Source organism: Oncorhynchus tshawytscha, linkage group LG31 (assembly GCF_018296145.1).
Source record: "Oncorhynchus tshawytscha isolate Ot180627B linkage group LG31, Otsh_v2.0, whole genome shotgun sequence".
Classification (NCBI taxonomy): Eukaryota; Metazoa; Chordata; class Actinopteri; order Salmoniformes; family Salmonidae; genus Oncorhynchus; species Oncorhynchus tshawytscha.
Window position 1 is genome coordinate 18494985 of NC_056459.1, and position 12652 is coordinate 18507636.

Sequence of the window (12652 nt, forward strand, 5' to 3'; positions counted from 1 at the left end):
ATCTATATTAAATTAATATATGAAAGAGGCTGTGGTATTAGCCTGTCTGAGGGTCTGCGCATGTGAGACGGTGTAACGATGTGCACTGAGGGTCGGGAAGCAAGTTCAGGGAGTGAGTGTTATAAATAAATGCAACATAATACAAAACCAGAAACACGAACAACGCATAGACATAAAACTGAAACAGAAACAATGACGACTGGGGAAGGAACCAAAGGGAGTGGCATATATAGGGAAGGTAATCAGGGAAGTGGAGTCCAAGTAAGTCTGATGACGTGCAGGTGCGCGTAACGACGGTGACAGGTGTGCACCATAACGAGCAGCCTGGTGAGCTAGAGGCCAGAGAGGGCAAACACGTGACAGGTGGGAAACTTGAGGTGTTAAATCCGGTGTGTTTGATACAATAGTGTTGAACAAACCAAAGTGATAGCGGGGTATGAGCATATATTACATATGCAGGCCATGGCTAAGGGAAATGCTGGCATCATAAATACTTTTTGTTCATTTTTAAAAAATGTATGTAATTTATTCTACCCAGGAAAAACTAGGCTACAGCGGTGCCTACATTTGATCATCCTGTCAACGTATTATCACCACTGGGGATTTAGCCTAAAGACGCCTGCCTCGTCGCCAAGCGATGAAGATAATTTTGCGTCATCAAATGCATCAAAAGTATTATGGCTTGGATAAGTTTTAGCCTGGTCGGAGCGGAGGGAGAGTGAGAACAGGGTCATGTAATCAACAAAGTGAGGTAGTTTGTTCGGATGGTCAGATTAAATGGACTATGTGTAATCAGCTATATTGTGTGCAATGACCATGGCATTAGTGGGTCACAAGTTTACATACACTCACTTAGTATTTGGTAGCATTGCCTTTAAATTGTTTAACGTGGGTCAAACGTTTCGGGTAGCCTTCCACAAGCTTCCCACAATAAGTTGGGTTGAGTGAATTTTGTCCCATTCCTCCTGACAGAGCTGGTGTACTGAGTCAGGTTTGAAGGCCTCTTTGCTCACACACACTTTCAGTTCTGCCAACAAATGTTCTATGGGATTGAGGTCAGGGCTTTGTGATGGCCACTCCAATACCTTGACTTTGTTGTCCTTAAGCCATTTTGCCACAATTTTGGAAGAATGCTGGGGTCAATGTCCATTTGGAGGACCCATTTGTGACCAAGCTTTAACTGATGTCTTGAGATGTTGCTTCAATATATCCACGTAGTTTTCCATCCTCACGATGCCATCTATTTTGTGAAGTGCACCAGTCCCTCCTGCATCAATGCACCCTCACAACATGATGCTGCCTCCCCCAAGCTTCACGGTTGGGATGTTGTTCTTCGGCTTGCAAGCCTCCCCCTTTGTCCTCCAAACATAACAATGGTCATTCTGGCCAAACAGTTATATTTTTGTTTCATCAGACCAGAGGACATTTCTCCAAAAAGTACAATCTTTCTTCCAATGTGCCGTTGCAAACAATAGTCTCTTTTTTTATGGTGGTTTTGGAGCAGTGGTTTCTTCCTTGCTGAGAGGCATGGTGTTTATGGTGTTTATACTTGCGTGCTATTGTTTGTACAGATGAACGTGGTACCTTCAAGTGTTTGGAAATTGCTCCCAAGGATGAACTAGACTTGTGGAGGTCTACCATTTATTTTCTGAGGTCTTATCTGATTTCTTTTGATTTTCCCATGATGTCAATCAAAGAGGCATTGAGTTTGAAGGTAGGCCTTGAAATGCATCCACAGGTACACCTCCAATTGACTCAAATTATGTCAATTAGCCTATCAGAAGCTTCTAAAGCCATGACATAATTTTCTGTAATTTTCCAAGCTGTATAAAGTTACAGTCAACTTAGTGTATGTAAACTTCTGACCCACTGGAATTGTGATACAGTGAATTATAAATCTGTCTGTAAACAATTGTTGGAAAAATTACTTGTTTCATGCACAAAGTAGATGTCCTAACCTACTTGTCAAAACTATAGTTTGTTAACAAGAAATTTGTGGAGTGGTTGAAAAACAAGTTTTAGTGACTCCAACCTAAGTGTATGTAAACGTCTAACGTCAACTGTATTTGCAATGGTACGCTGCAGGGACCACTCAACAATGATCACAAATATGTGATCATACGCATCAAAAGGGTAAATAGTGTGGTTTTAGTGACCCATTACATAAGGTTAGCTGTACCCTGTGTGCATCCCAAATTGCACCCTATTTCCTATATATTATGTTACTTTTGACCAGGGCCTATAGGCCTGTCATGATTTCCTGGCTTTTACATTTTTCCCCTCACATTACCCATAAAATCATGTCAGGATTCCTATTAGTCCCTGACATAGATAGATATTGGTCCTACAGTGCCTTCAGAAAGTATTCCACATTTTGCTGTGTTCCTGCCTGAATTCAAAATTGATTAAATATATTTTCTTCTCACCCATCTACACACACACAACACCCCAGAAGGAAAAGTGAAAAAATGTTTTTAGAAATGTATTGAAAATTAAATAGAGAAATATCTGATTTAAATAAGTTTTCACACCCCTGAGTCAATACTTTGTATAATCATCTTTGGCAGCGATTACAGCAATGAGTCTTTCTGGGTATGTTTCTAGGAGCTTTCCACACCTGGATTGAGCAACATTTGCCCATTATTCTTTTCACAATTATTCAAGATCTGCCAAATTGGTTGTTGATCATTGCTAGACAGCCATTTTCAGGTCTTGCAATAGATTTTCAAGTAAATTTAAGTCAGAACTGTAACTCGGCTACTCAAGAACATTCACTGTGTTCTTGGTAAGCAACTGCAGTGTAGATTTGGCCTTGTGTTTTAGGTTATTGTCCTGCTGAAAGGTGGATACTTCACCCAGTGTCTGATGGAAAGTAGACCAAACAAGGTTTTCCTCTAGGATTTTGCCCTACTCCATTCCATTTATTTTTTTATCCTGAAAACCTCCCCATTCCTTAACGATAAAAGCATACTCATAATATGATACAGACACCACTATGCTTGAAACTATGGGGAGTGGTACTCAGTAATGTGCTGTATTGAATTTGACCCAAACATAACACTGTACTTGGCACAAAAAGTGAATTGCTTTGCCAATTGTTTTGCAGTGCTACTTTAGTGCCTTGTTGCAAACAGGATGCATGTTTTGGAAAATGTTTATTATATACAGGTTACCTTTTCACTCTGTCAATTAGGTTAGTATTGTGGAATAATTAAAATATTGATCCATCCTCAGTTGTCTCCTATCATAGCCATTAAACACTTAAGGTCACCATTGGCCTCATGTTCAAATCCGTGGGTGGTTTCCTTCCTCTCCGGCAACTAAGTTAGGAAGGACACCTGTATCTCTGTAGTGACTAGTGTGTATTGATACACCATCCAAAGTGTAATTAATAATTTCACAATGCTAACTTCACTGGGCTCCTGAGTGGTGCAGCAGTCTAAGACACTGCATCTCAGTGCAAGACACATCACTATAGTACCTGGTTCGTATCCAGGCTGTATCACATCCGGCCGTGATTGGGAGTCCCATAGGGCGGCGCACAATTGGCCCAGCGTCGTCCGGGTTTGGCCGGAGTAGGCCGTCATTGTAATTAAGAATTTGTTCTTAAACTGACTTGCCTAGTTAAATAAAGGTCAAATAAAAAGTAAAATCTGTCCTTCTGCCCCTGAGCAAGGTAGTTAACTCACTGTTCCCCTGGCGCCGAAGACGTGAATGTCGATTAAGGCAGCCCCCCCGCACCCCTCTGATTCAGAGCGTTGGGTTAAATGCGGAAGACCCATTTCAGTTGAATGCATTCAGTTGTACAACTGACTAGGTGTCCCCTTTCCCTTTCTAGATCCCCCTTTCCTATGTGCCCTTCTTTGCGAGGCATTGGAAAATCTCCCTGGTTGTGGTTAAATCTGTGTTAAATCTGCTCGACTGAGGCACCTTACCGATAATTGTATGTGATGCAATTTATTATGTGACTTGTTATGGAAATGTTTACTCCTGAATTTATTTAGCCTTGCCATAACAAAAGACATTTCATCTTTTCATTTTTATTACGTTGTAAACATTGAGAAAAAAACATTCTACTTTGACATTGTGGGGTATTGTGTGTAGGACAGTGACACAAAATCTCAAGGTAATACATGCTAAATTCAGGCTGTAACACAACATGTGGAATAAGTCAAGGGGTGTGAATACTTTCTAAAAAAAGACACTAAGTTATGCTTGGTGGTCTTGTAAATTAATAGGTATAAATCAATTATTTGCACTTGCAATGAAATGCAGTTTTTCACCAGCCATGTTTTATCTTAGATTACTATTCTGGATTACATAGTACATTGCAGGGAATGGCCATGAGTTAGAACGCAAGGGAGAAAAATGACTGAAAGACAAGGAAAATGAGAAGTCATTGAAATGGTGTCCTAGTAGCACCTATTGATAGTGCCTTTCCATGGGGATTAACCTGTGATTTACAGGCCTGGTGACATCACCGGTGGTGTATTTGGAGAGGGGATTTAGACGATCAATACATTGTTAGTTCCGAATCCTCTCGCTTCAACACATAACCCCACCCAACCTCATTCAAAAAGAGACTGAGGCTGTGTCCCAAAGGGAACCCTATTCCCTATTTAGAGCACTACTTTTGGGCCCTGGTTGAAAGTACTGCACTATAAAGGGAAAAGGGTGCCATTTAGGATGGATACTATGTAGGGACTGCTCAGAGAGCAGGGGGGGATCTAATGGGATAGAGGAAATACCGGAACCTTCCTGATGTAGTAATCTCTTTGGCATACTAACACTAATCTTCCTAGCTAAGGAACATAGCCTTAACAGCGTTCAAGGCATGAGTAAATGTTTATATCTAGGTCCCAAATAGTACCCTATTCTCTATATCAGTGGTTCCCAACTGTGGCACACTGATGGGATAAAAATTCCACACCTAAAATTCCCCAAATGTCCCTTTGAACTTATTTAGTGGTGATGACCTCCACCTCACCTGGTACATACTACAAATAATCATTTGTATACTACTAATACTAATGTAACCATTTGTGCCATTCAATGTATTATCTGAGTGATATTCTTTCTAGTGGGACTGGTGCTCCCAAATAAAATAATCACATTCATTCCACAGGTTACATTTATAATTGAGTGTTCAAAAAAAGTAGCAATATTAGGAAAACACAGTTTGAAAACTACTGCCCTGTATAGGGAATAGGGTGTCAATTGGGATGCATCCTTTCTCCACGATAAACTCTGACCAGAGGAGTATCCTACAAATGGCAAGGAATTCTTCAGAACTAACCTGCTACGAGGCAGGTTAACTCAGACTAACTCCATTTCAAATTAAATCACTTTTCTTTTTGGTCACAGGTGCCGAATACAACCGGTGCAGACCTTCCAGTGAAATGCTTACTTACGAGCCCTTAACAAACAATGCAGACTAAAAAACTACAAAATTGCTGAATAAACTGAAGGAAAAATAGTACCACAATAAAATAACAACAAGGATATATACAAGGGGTACCAGTACCGAGTCAATGTGCAGGGGTACGAGGTAGTCGAGGTAATATGTATACAGTATACTAACTCTGCGTGCAATGAACGCAAGAGAAGTGACACAATTTCACCTGGTTAATATTGCCTGCTAACCTGGATTTCTTTTAGCTAAATATGCAGGTTTAAAAATATATACTTCTGTGTATTGATTTTAAGGAAGGCATTGATGTTCATGGTTAGGTACACATTGGAGCAACGATACGCACCGCATCGATTATATGCAACACAGGACACGCTAGATAACTACACATGGTTGATGATATTACTAGTTTAACTAGTGATTATGATTGATTTATTTTTTTATAAGATAAGTTTAACGCTAGCTAGTAACTTACCTTGGCTTACTGCATTCGCGTAACAGGCAGTCTCCTCGTGGAGTGCAATGAGAGGCAGGTTGTTAGTGTTGGAGTAGTTAAGTAAGGTTGCAAGATTGAATCCCCGAGCTGACAAGGTGAAAATCTGTCGTTCTGCCCCTGAAAGTGGCAGTTAACCCACCGTTCCTAGGCCGTCATTGAAAATAAGAATGTGTTCTTAACTGACTTGCCTAGTTAAATAAAGATTAAAAGGTGTAAATTTTTTTTAAATAAAATAAAAAACGGCCATATCGGTGTCCAAAAATACCGATTTCCGATTGTTATGAAAACTTGAAATCGGCCCTGATTAATCTGCCATTCCGATTAATCGGTCGACCTCTAGTATAGAGACAAAGTAGAGTCGCAATTCAATGGCTCAGACACAAGAGGTATGTGGCAGGGTCTACAGTCAATCACGGATTACAAAAAGAAAACAAGCCGCGTCGCGGACCAGGATCTTGCCCCCAGACAGACTAAACAACTTCTTTGCTCACTTTGAGGACAATACAGTGCCACTGACACGGCCCACTACCAAAACCTGTGGATTCTCCTTCACTGCAGCCGATGTGAGTAAAACATTTAAACGTGTTAACACTCGCAAGGCTGCAAGCCCAGACGGCATCCCCAGCCGCGTCCTCAGAGCATGCGCAGACCAGCTGGCTGGTGTGTTTACGGACATATTCAATCAATCCTTATCCCAGTCTGCTGTTACCACATGCTTCAAGAGGGCCACTATTGTTCCTGTTCCCAAGAAAGCTAAGGTAACTGAGCTAAATGACTACCGCCCCGTAGCACTCACTTCTGTCATCATGAAGTGCTTTGAGAGACTAGTCAAGGACCAGATCACCTCCCCCCTACCTGACACCCTAGACCCACTCCAATTTGCTTACCGCCCCAAAAGGTCCACAGATGTAGCAACCACACTGCACACTGCCCTAACCCATCTGGACAAGATGAATACCTATGTGAGAATGCTGACTACAGCTCAGAATTTAACACCATAGTACCCTCCAAACTCATCATCAAGCTCGAGACCCTGGGTCTCGACCCTGCCCCGTGCAACTGGGTACTGGACTTCCTGACGGACCGCCCCCAGGTGGTGAGGGTAGGTAACATATACACCCCGCTGATCCTAAACACTGGGGCCCCACAAGGGTGTGTTCTGAGCCCTCTCCTGTACTCCCTGTTCACCCACGACTGAGTGGCCATGCACGCCTCCAACTCAATCATCAAGTTTGCAGACGACACTACAGTGGTAGGCTTGATTACCAACAACGAAGAGACAGCCTACAGGGAGGAGGTGAGGGCCCTCGGAGTGTGGACGATGATCGTGGACTTCAGGAAACAGCAGAGGGAGCACCCCACTATCCACATCGAGGGGACAGTAGTGGAGAGGTAGTAAGTTTTAAGTTCCCCAGTGTACACATGACGGACAAACTGAATTGGTCCACCCACACAGACAGCGTGGTGAAGAAGGCACAGCAGCGACTCTTCAACCTCAGGAGGCTGAAGAAATGTTCGTCACCAAAAGCACTTACAAACTTTTACAGATGCACAATCGAGAGCATCCTGTCGGGCTGTATCACTGCCTTGTACGGCAAGGAAGGACATAAAGATCATCAAGGACAACAACCACCCGAGCCACTGCCTGTTCACCCTGCTATCATCCAGAAGGCGAGGCCAGTACAGGTGCATCAAAGCAGGGACCGAGAGACTGAAAAACCGCTTCAATCTCAAGGCCATCGGACTGTTAAACAGCCACCACTAACATTGAGTATCTGCTGCCAACATACTGACTCAACTCCAGCCACTTTAATAATGGAAAAATTGATGTACAAATGTATATCACTATCCACTTTAAACAATGCCACTTGTGTTTACATACCCTACATTACTCATCTCATATGTATATACTGTACTCTATACCATCTACTGCATCTTGCCTATGCCGTTCTGTACCATCACTCATTCATATATTTTTATGTACATATTCTTCATCCCTTTATACACACAAGTGTAAGGTAGTTGTGGAATTGTTAGGTTAGATTTCTCGTTGGTTATTACTGCATTGTCGGAACTAGAAGCAGAAGCATTTCGCTACACTTGCATTAACATCTGCTAACCATGTGTATGTGACATAAAATTTTATTTGAACCAACCATAGACATGCATTGCATTCGGAAAGTATTCAGACCCCTTAACTTTTTCCACATTTTGTTACATTACGTTCTAAAATAGAGTAAATAGATGATTTTCCTCAAATCTACACACAACACCCTATAATGACATGGCAAAAACAGGTATAGACATTTTGGAAAAATGTATTAAAAACAAACTTAAATATTACATCAGTATTCAGACCCTTTACTGAGTACTTTGTTGAAGCACCTTTGGCAGTGATTACACTCGAGTCTTCTTGGGTATGACGCTAGAAGCTTTGCACAGCTGTATTTGGGAAGTTTCTTCCATTCTTCTCTACAGATCCTCTCAAGCTCTGTCAGGTTGGATGGGCAGTGTTGCTGCACAGCTATTTTTCCGGTCTCTCCAGAGATGTTTGATCGGGTTCAAGTCCGGGCTCTGGCTGGGCCACTCAAGGACATTCAGAGACTTGCCCTGAAGCCACTCCTGCATTTCCTGGCTGTGAGTTTTGGGTTGTTGTCTTGTTGGAAGGTGAACCTTTGCCACAGCGTGAGGCTCTGGAGCAGGTTTTCATCAAGGACCTCTCTTTACTTTGCTCCGTTCATCTTTCCCTCGACCCTGACTAGTCTCCCAGTCCCTGCCACTGAAAAGCATTGCCACAGCATGATGCTGCCACCATGCTTCACTGTAGGGATGGTGCCAGGTTCCCTCCAGATGTGACGTTTGGCATTCAGGCCAAAGAGTTCAACCTTGGTTTCATCAGACCAGAGAATCTTTTTTCTAATGGTCTGAGAGTCTTTTAGGTGCCAAGCGGTCTGTCATGTGCCTTTTACTGAGGAGTGGTTCCGAGTGGCCTGATTGGTGGAGTGCGGCAGAGATGGTTGTCCTTCTGGAAGGTTCTACCATTTTCACAGAGGAACTCTGGAGCTCTGTCAGAGTGACCATCGGGTTCTTGGTCACCTCCTTGACCAAGGCCCTTCTCCTCCGATTGCAGTTTGGCCAGTGGCCAGTTGTAGGAAGCATCTTGGTGGCTCCAAACTTCTTCCATTTAAGAATGATGGAGGCCACTGTGTTCTTGGGGACCTTCAATCCCCACATCTGTGCTGACACAATCCTGTCTCGGAGCTCTACGGACAATCATTTTGACCTCATGGCTTGGTTTTGGTTCTGAAATGCACTGTCAACTATGGGACCTTATGTAGACAGGTGTGTGTGCCTTTCCAAATCATGTTCAATAATTACAATTTACCACAGATGGACTCCAATCAAGTTGCAGAAACATCTCAAGGATGATCAATGGAAACAGGAAGCACCTGAGCTCAATTTCAAGTCTCATAGCAAAGGGTCTGAATGCTTATGTAAATAAGGTATTTCTGTTTATTCGTCATACATTTCTAAAAAAAAAAAATGTATTTGCTTTGTTATGGGGTATTGTGTGTAGCTTGGGGGGGACAATTTAATCAATTTTAGAATAAGGCTGTAACGTAACAAAATGTGAAAAAAGTCAAGGGGTCTGAATACTTTCTGAATGCACTGAGCTGGAATGTCAAGCTAACTGAAGCTGGTTAGCTTTAGAAAACACTTAAAAAAAAATATTTTTTTACAGTTAGCATAACCCCTTTCAAAAACAAAGCCTTTGCCGTATTCCACCTCGTGAGCTTCTGTGATTGACCAATTAAAATGTTCCTTGCATGTATCATACAAAAAACAAGAACATTTTGAGTTGACTGACTTTAGGGTACATTGAATGATGTGCTGTTTACATCAGTATAATCATAGGGTCGACACAGGCTACCTCAAGTTATCATTAACATCAGAGGACAAAATGTATTGTGTAGCAACCAGGCAAAGCTTTTTCAATACACTGACTGTCAGAAATTGCATCCTATTCCCTCTGTGGTGCACTACATTTGACCAGGACCAATATGGTTCTAGTCAAAAGTAGTGTACTAAATAGAGAATAGGGTGCCATTTCTGAAGCAACCAATGACTGCCTGAGGAAACGCAGACGGAAAATATCCAGGCAGTTTTTCCTGCGTTAAAAATGTAATCTCCATAATGTAATGACTGAACTCCACTAACACAGCGCACAAAGGACCAATACTTTTTCCTATGATGAGCTCAAAAAGACACTCCCAACATTTGCCACAGAACACCAGCAGTTGCAGCAGTACGTAAAATGGCACAGTACGTTCTTTACAAATCACTGCGTTACGTAAGTATGGACAGGAAAATAAATTTCCCTCACAGCATACACTTAGTTAACTAGCATATGTTGAAAGTGAAAGCATTCCATTAATTCCCTTTGATCGTTACTCATCGATTAGAAATTATACCTTTCTGTGCGCCGGCTTTGGTATCTTTCAGTTCATTCTGTGCTTCTTCGATTTTATCTGCAACACAAGAAAGGAAGGATACCTGTTGGTTTTCAGTACAGAGAAACAAACCAGAAGTAAGAGGCTGATTATTATCCACACTATAGGCAATGTAGAAAATAACTAATGATCCTGGGGATGTTTCCTACACTGGTGTTGTGATATGGAGAGGTTTTTTATTATAATAAGAACCAGACCTTCTTAGGGGAGGGAGAACACCAGAGTACTACAAAAAACATCATTATGAGAACAGCTCTTAGGGCTAGTACACACATAGGTAATGTCCCAAATGGCACCCTTTTCCAAATTAGTGCACTATAGGGAATAAGGTATGAATTGGGACACAATGTTGAGAGCTCTTAAAATACCTCAATTCCACAGAATTTTCATGATACATGTTAACGGAAATGAGCTAAAGAAATGAACGCAGTGATAATGTAATTCTAATTACCTTTAAGAAACTGAAGGGATTCCATGAGGATCAATGAATGGATAAGATCAAGCACAACCTAGGCGACATCACAACACAACTCACATGGCTGTGTATTATTTCCATCTCGATTAGACCTTTTATAGTGTGTCTTTGTCCCAAATGTATTCACACCCTTGACCTTTTCCGCATTTTGTTGTTACAGACAAAATTTTAAATGGATTAAATTGACTGGCCTACACACAATGCTTCATAATGACAAAGCAGAATTATGTCTATCAAAAATTGTACACATTTATAAAAGAAAATGAACATCTAAAATATCTTGAGTCAATAAATATTCAATCCCTTACTTATGCAAGCCTAAAGTTCAGGAGTAAACATTTGCATAACAAGTCACAAGTTGCACGGACCCACTGTGTGCAATAATAGCGTTTAACATGATTTCTGAATGACTACCTCATCTCTGTACCCCACACATACAATTATCTGTAAGGTCCTTCAGTCTAGCAGTGAATTGCAAACACAGATTTAACAAGAAAGACCAGGGAGATTTTCAAATGCCTCGCAAAGAAGGGCACTTATTGGTAGATGGGTGGGAAAAAAAGCAGACAAATAATATCCCTTTTGAGCATGATGTAGTTATCAATTACACTTTGGATGGTGTATCAATTCAACCAGTCACTAGAAAGATACAGGCGTCCTTCCTAACTCAGTTTCCGGAGAGGAAGGAAACCGCTCAGGGATTCCACCATGATGCCAATCCTAGAGGAAAACGTGGTTCAGTTTGCTTTCCACCAGACACTGGAAGATTAATTCACCTTTCAGCAGGACAAATACCTAAAACGCAAGGCCACATCTACACTGGAGTTGCTTACACAAAAAGACTGACAGCTGTAATCGCTGCCAAAGGTGTTTCTCACATGTATTGACTCAGGGGTGTGAATACTTATGTATATTATATATTTCTGTATTTCATTGTCAATACATTTTCAAAAATAAACAAAAACATGCATGTTTTCACTTTGTCATTATCTGGTATTGAGTGTAGATGGGTGATAACAAAAACCTATTTAACCCATTTTGAATTCAGGCTGTAACACAACACGTGGAATAAGGGGTATGAATACTTTCTGAAGTGTCATGCCCTGACCATAGAGAGCTTTTTATTCTCTGTTGGTTAGGTCGGGGTGTGACTAGGGTGGGTCATCTAGGTAATTATATTTCTATGTTGGCCTGGTATGGTTCCCAATCAGAGGCAGCTGTTTATCGTTGTCTCTGATAGGGGAAATGGCTGCCTAAATATGATCCCCATTATGCTTTGTGGGACCTTGACTACGTATAGTTGCCTGTGAACACGATTGTTGCTTCACGTTTCGTTTTGCTATTTCTTGTTTTCTTTGAGTTTCACTTCCTAATAAAGAGAATGGAACCATACCACGCTGCATCTTTGTCCACTCATTATAACGATTGTGACATGAAGGCACTATAAAGGGAATATGGTGCCATTTGGTTGCTAAATTCTTAATTGCTAAATTGTAATTATTTCGCTACTATGGCCTATTCATTGCCTTACCTCCCTAATCTTACTACATTTGCACACACTGTATATAGACTTTTCTATTGTGTTATGTGTAACTCTGTTGTTTGTGTCGCACTGCTTTGCTCCATCTTGGCCGGGCCGCAGTTGTAAATGAGAACTTGTTCTCAACTGGCCTACCTGGTTCAATAAAGGGGAAATATATATATATTTTATTAGTAGCCTACCAAACTTACTAACTGCCTGGTACTCAGCACTCTATTGT

The 12652-nt window shown here is 41.4% G+C and overlaps 1 protein-coding gene across 2 annotated transcripts in view; it reads right to left on the minus strand.

Annotated features, from left to right (window-relative positions):
* The window catches only part of LOC112229568 (HIVEP zinc finger 1), an 86233-nt gene that overhangs the window by 17944 nt on the left and 55637 nt on the right, over nucleotides 1–12652 (minus strand). For both annotated transcript variants that reach the window (XM_042310481.1, XM_024395490.2), the window contains exon 3: nucleotides 10379–10435. In XM_042310481.1, coding sequence (XP_042166415.1) covers nucleotides 10379–10435 — 57 coding nt within the window. The remainder of the gene's footprint in view (nucleotides 1–10378; nucleotides 10436–12652) is intronic.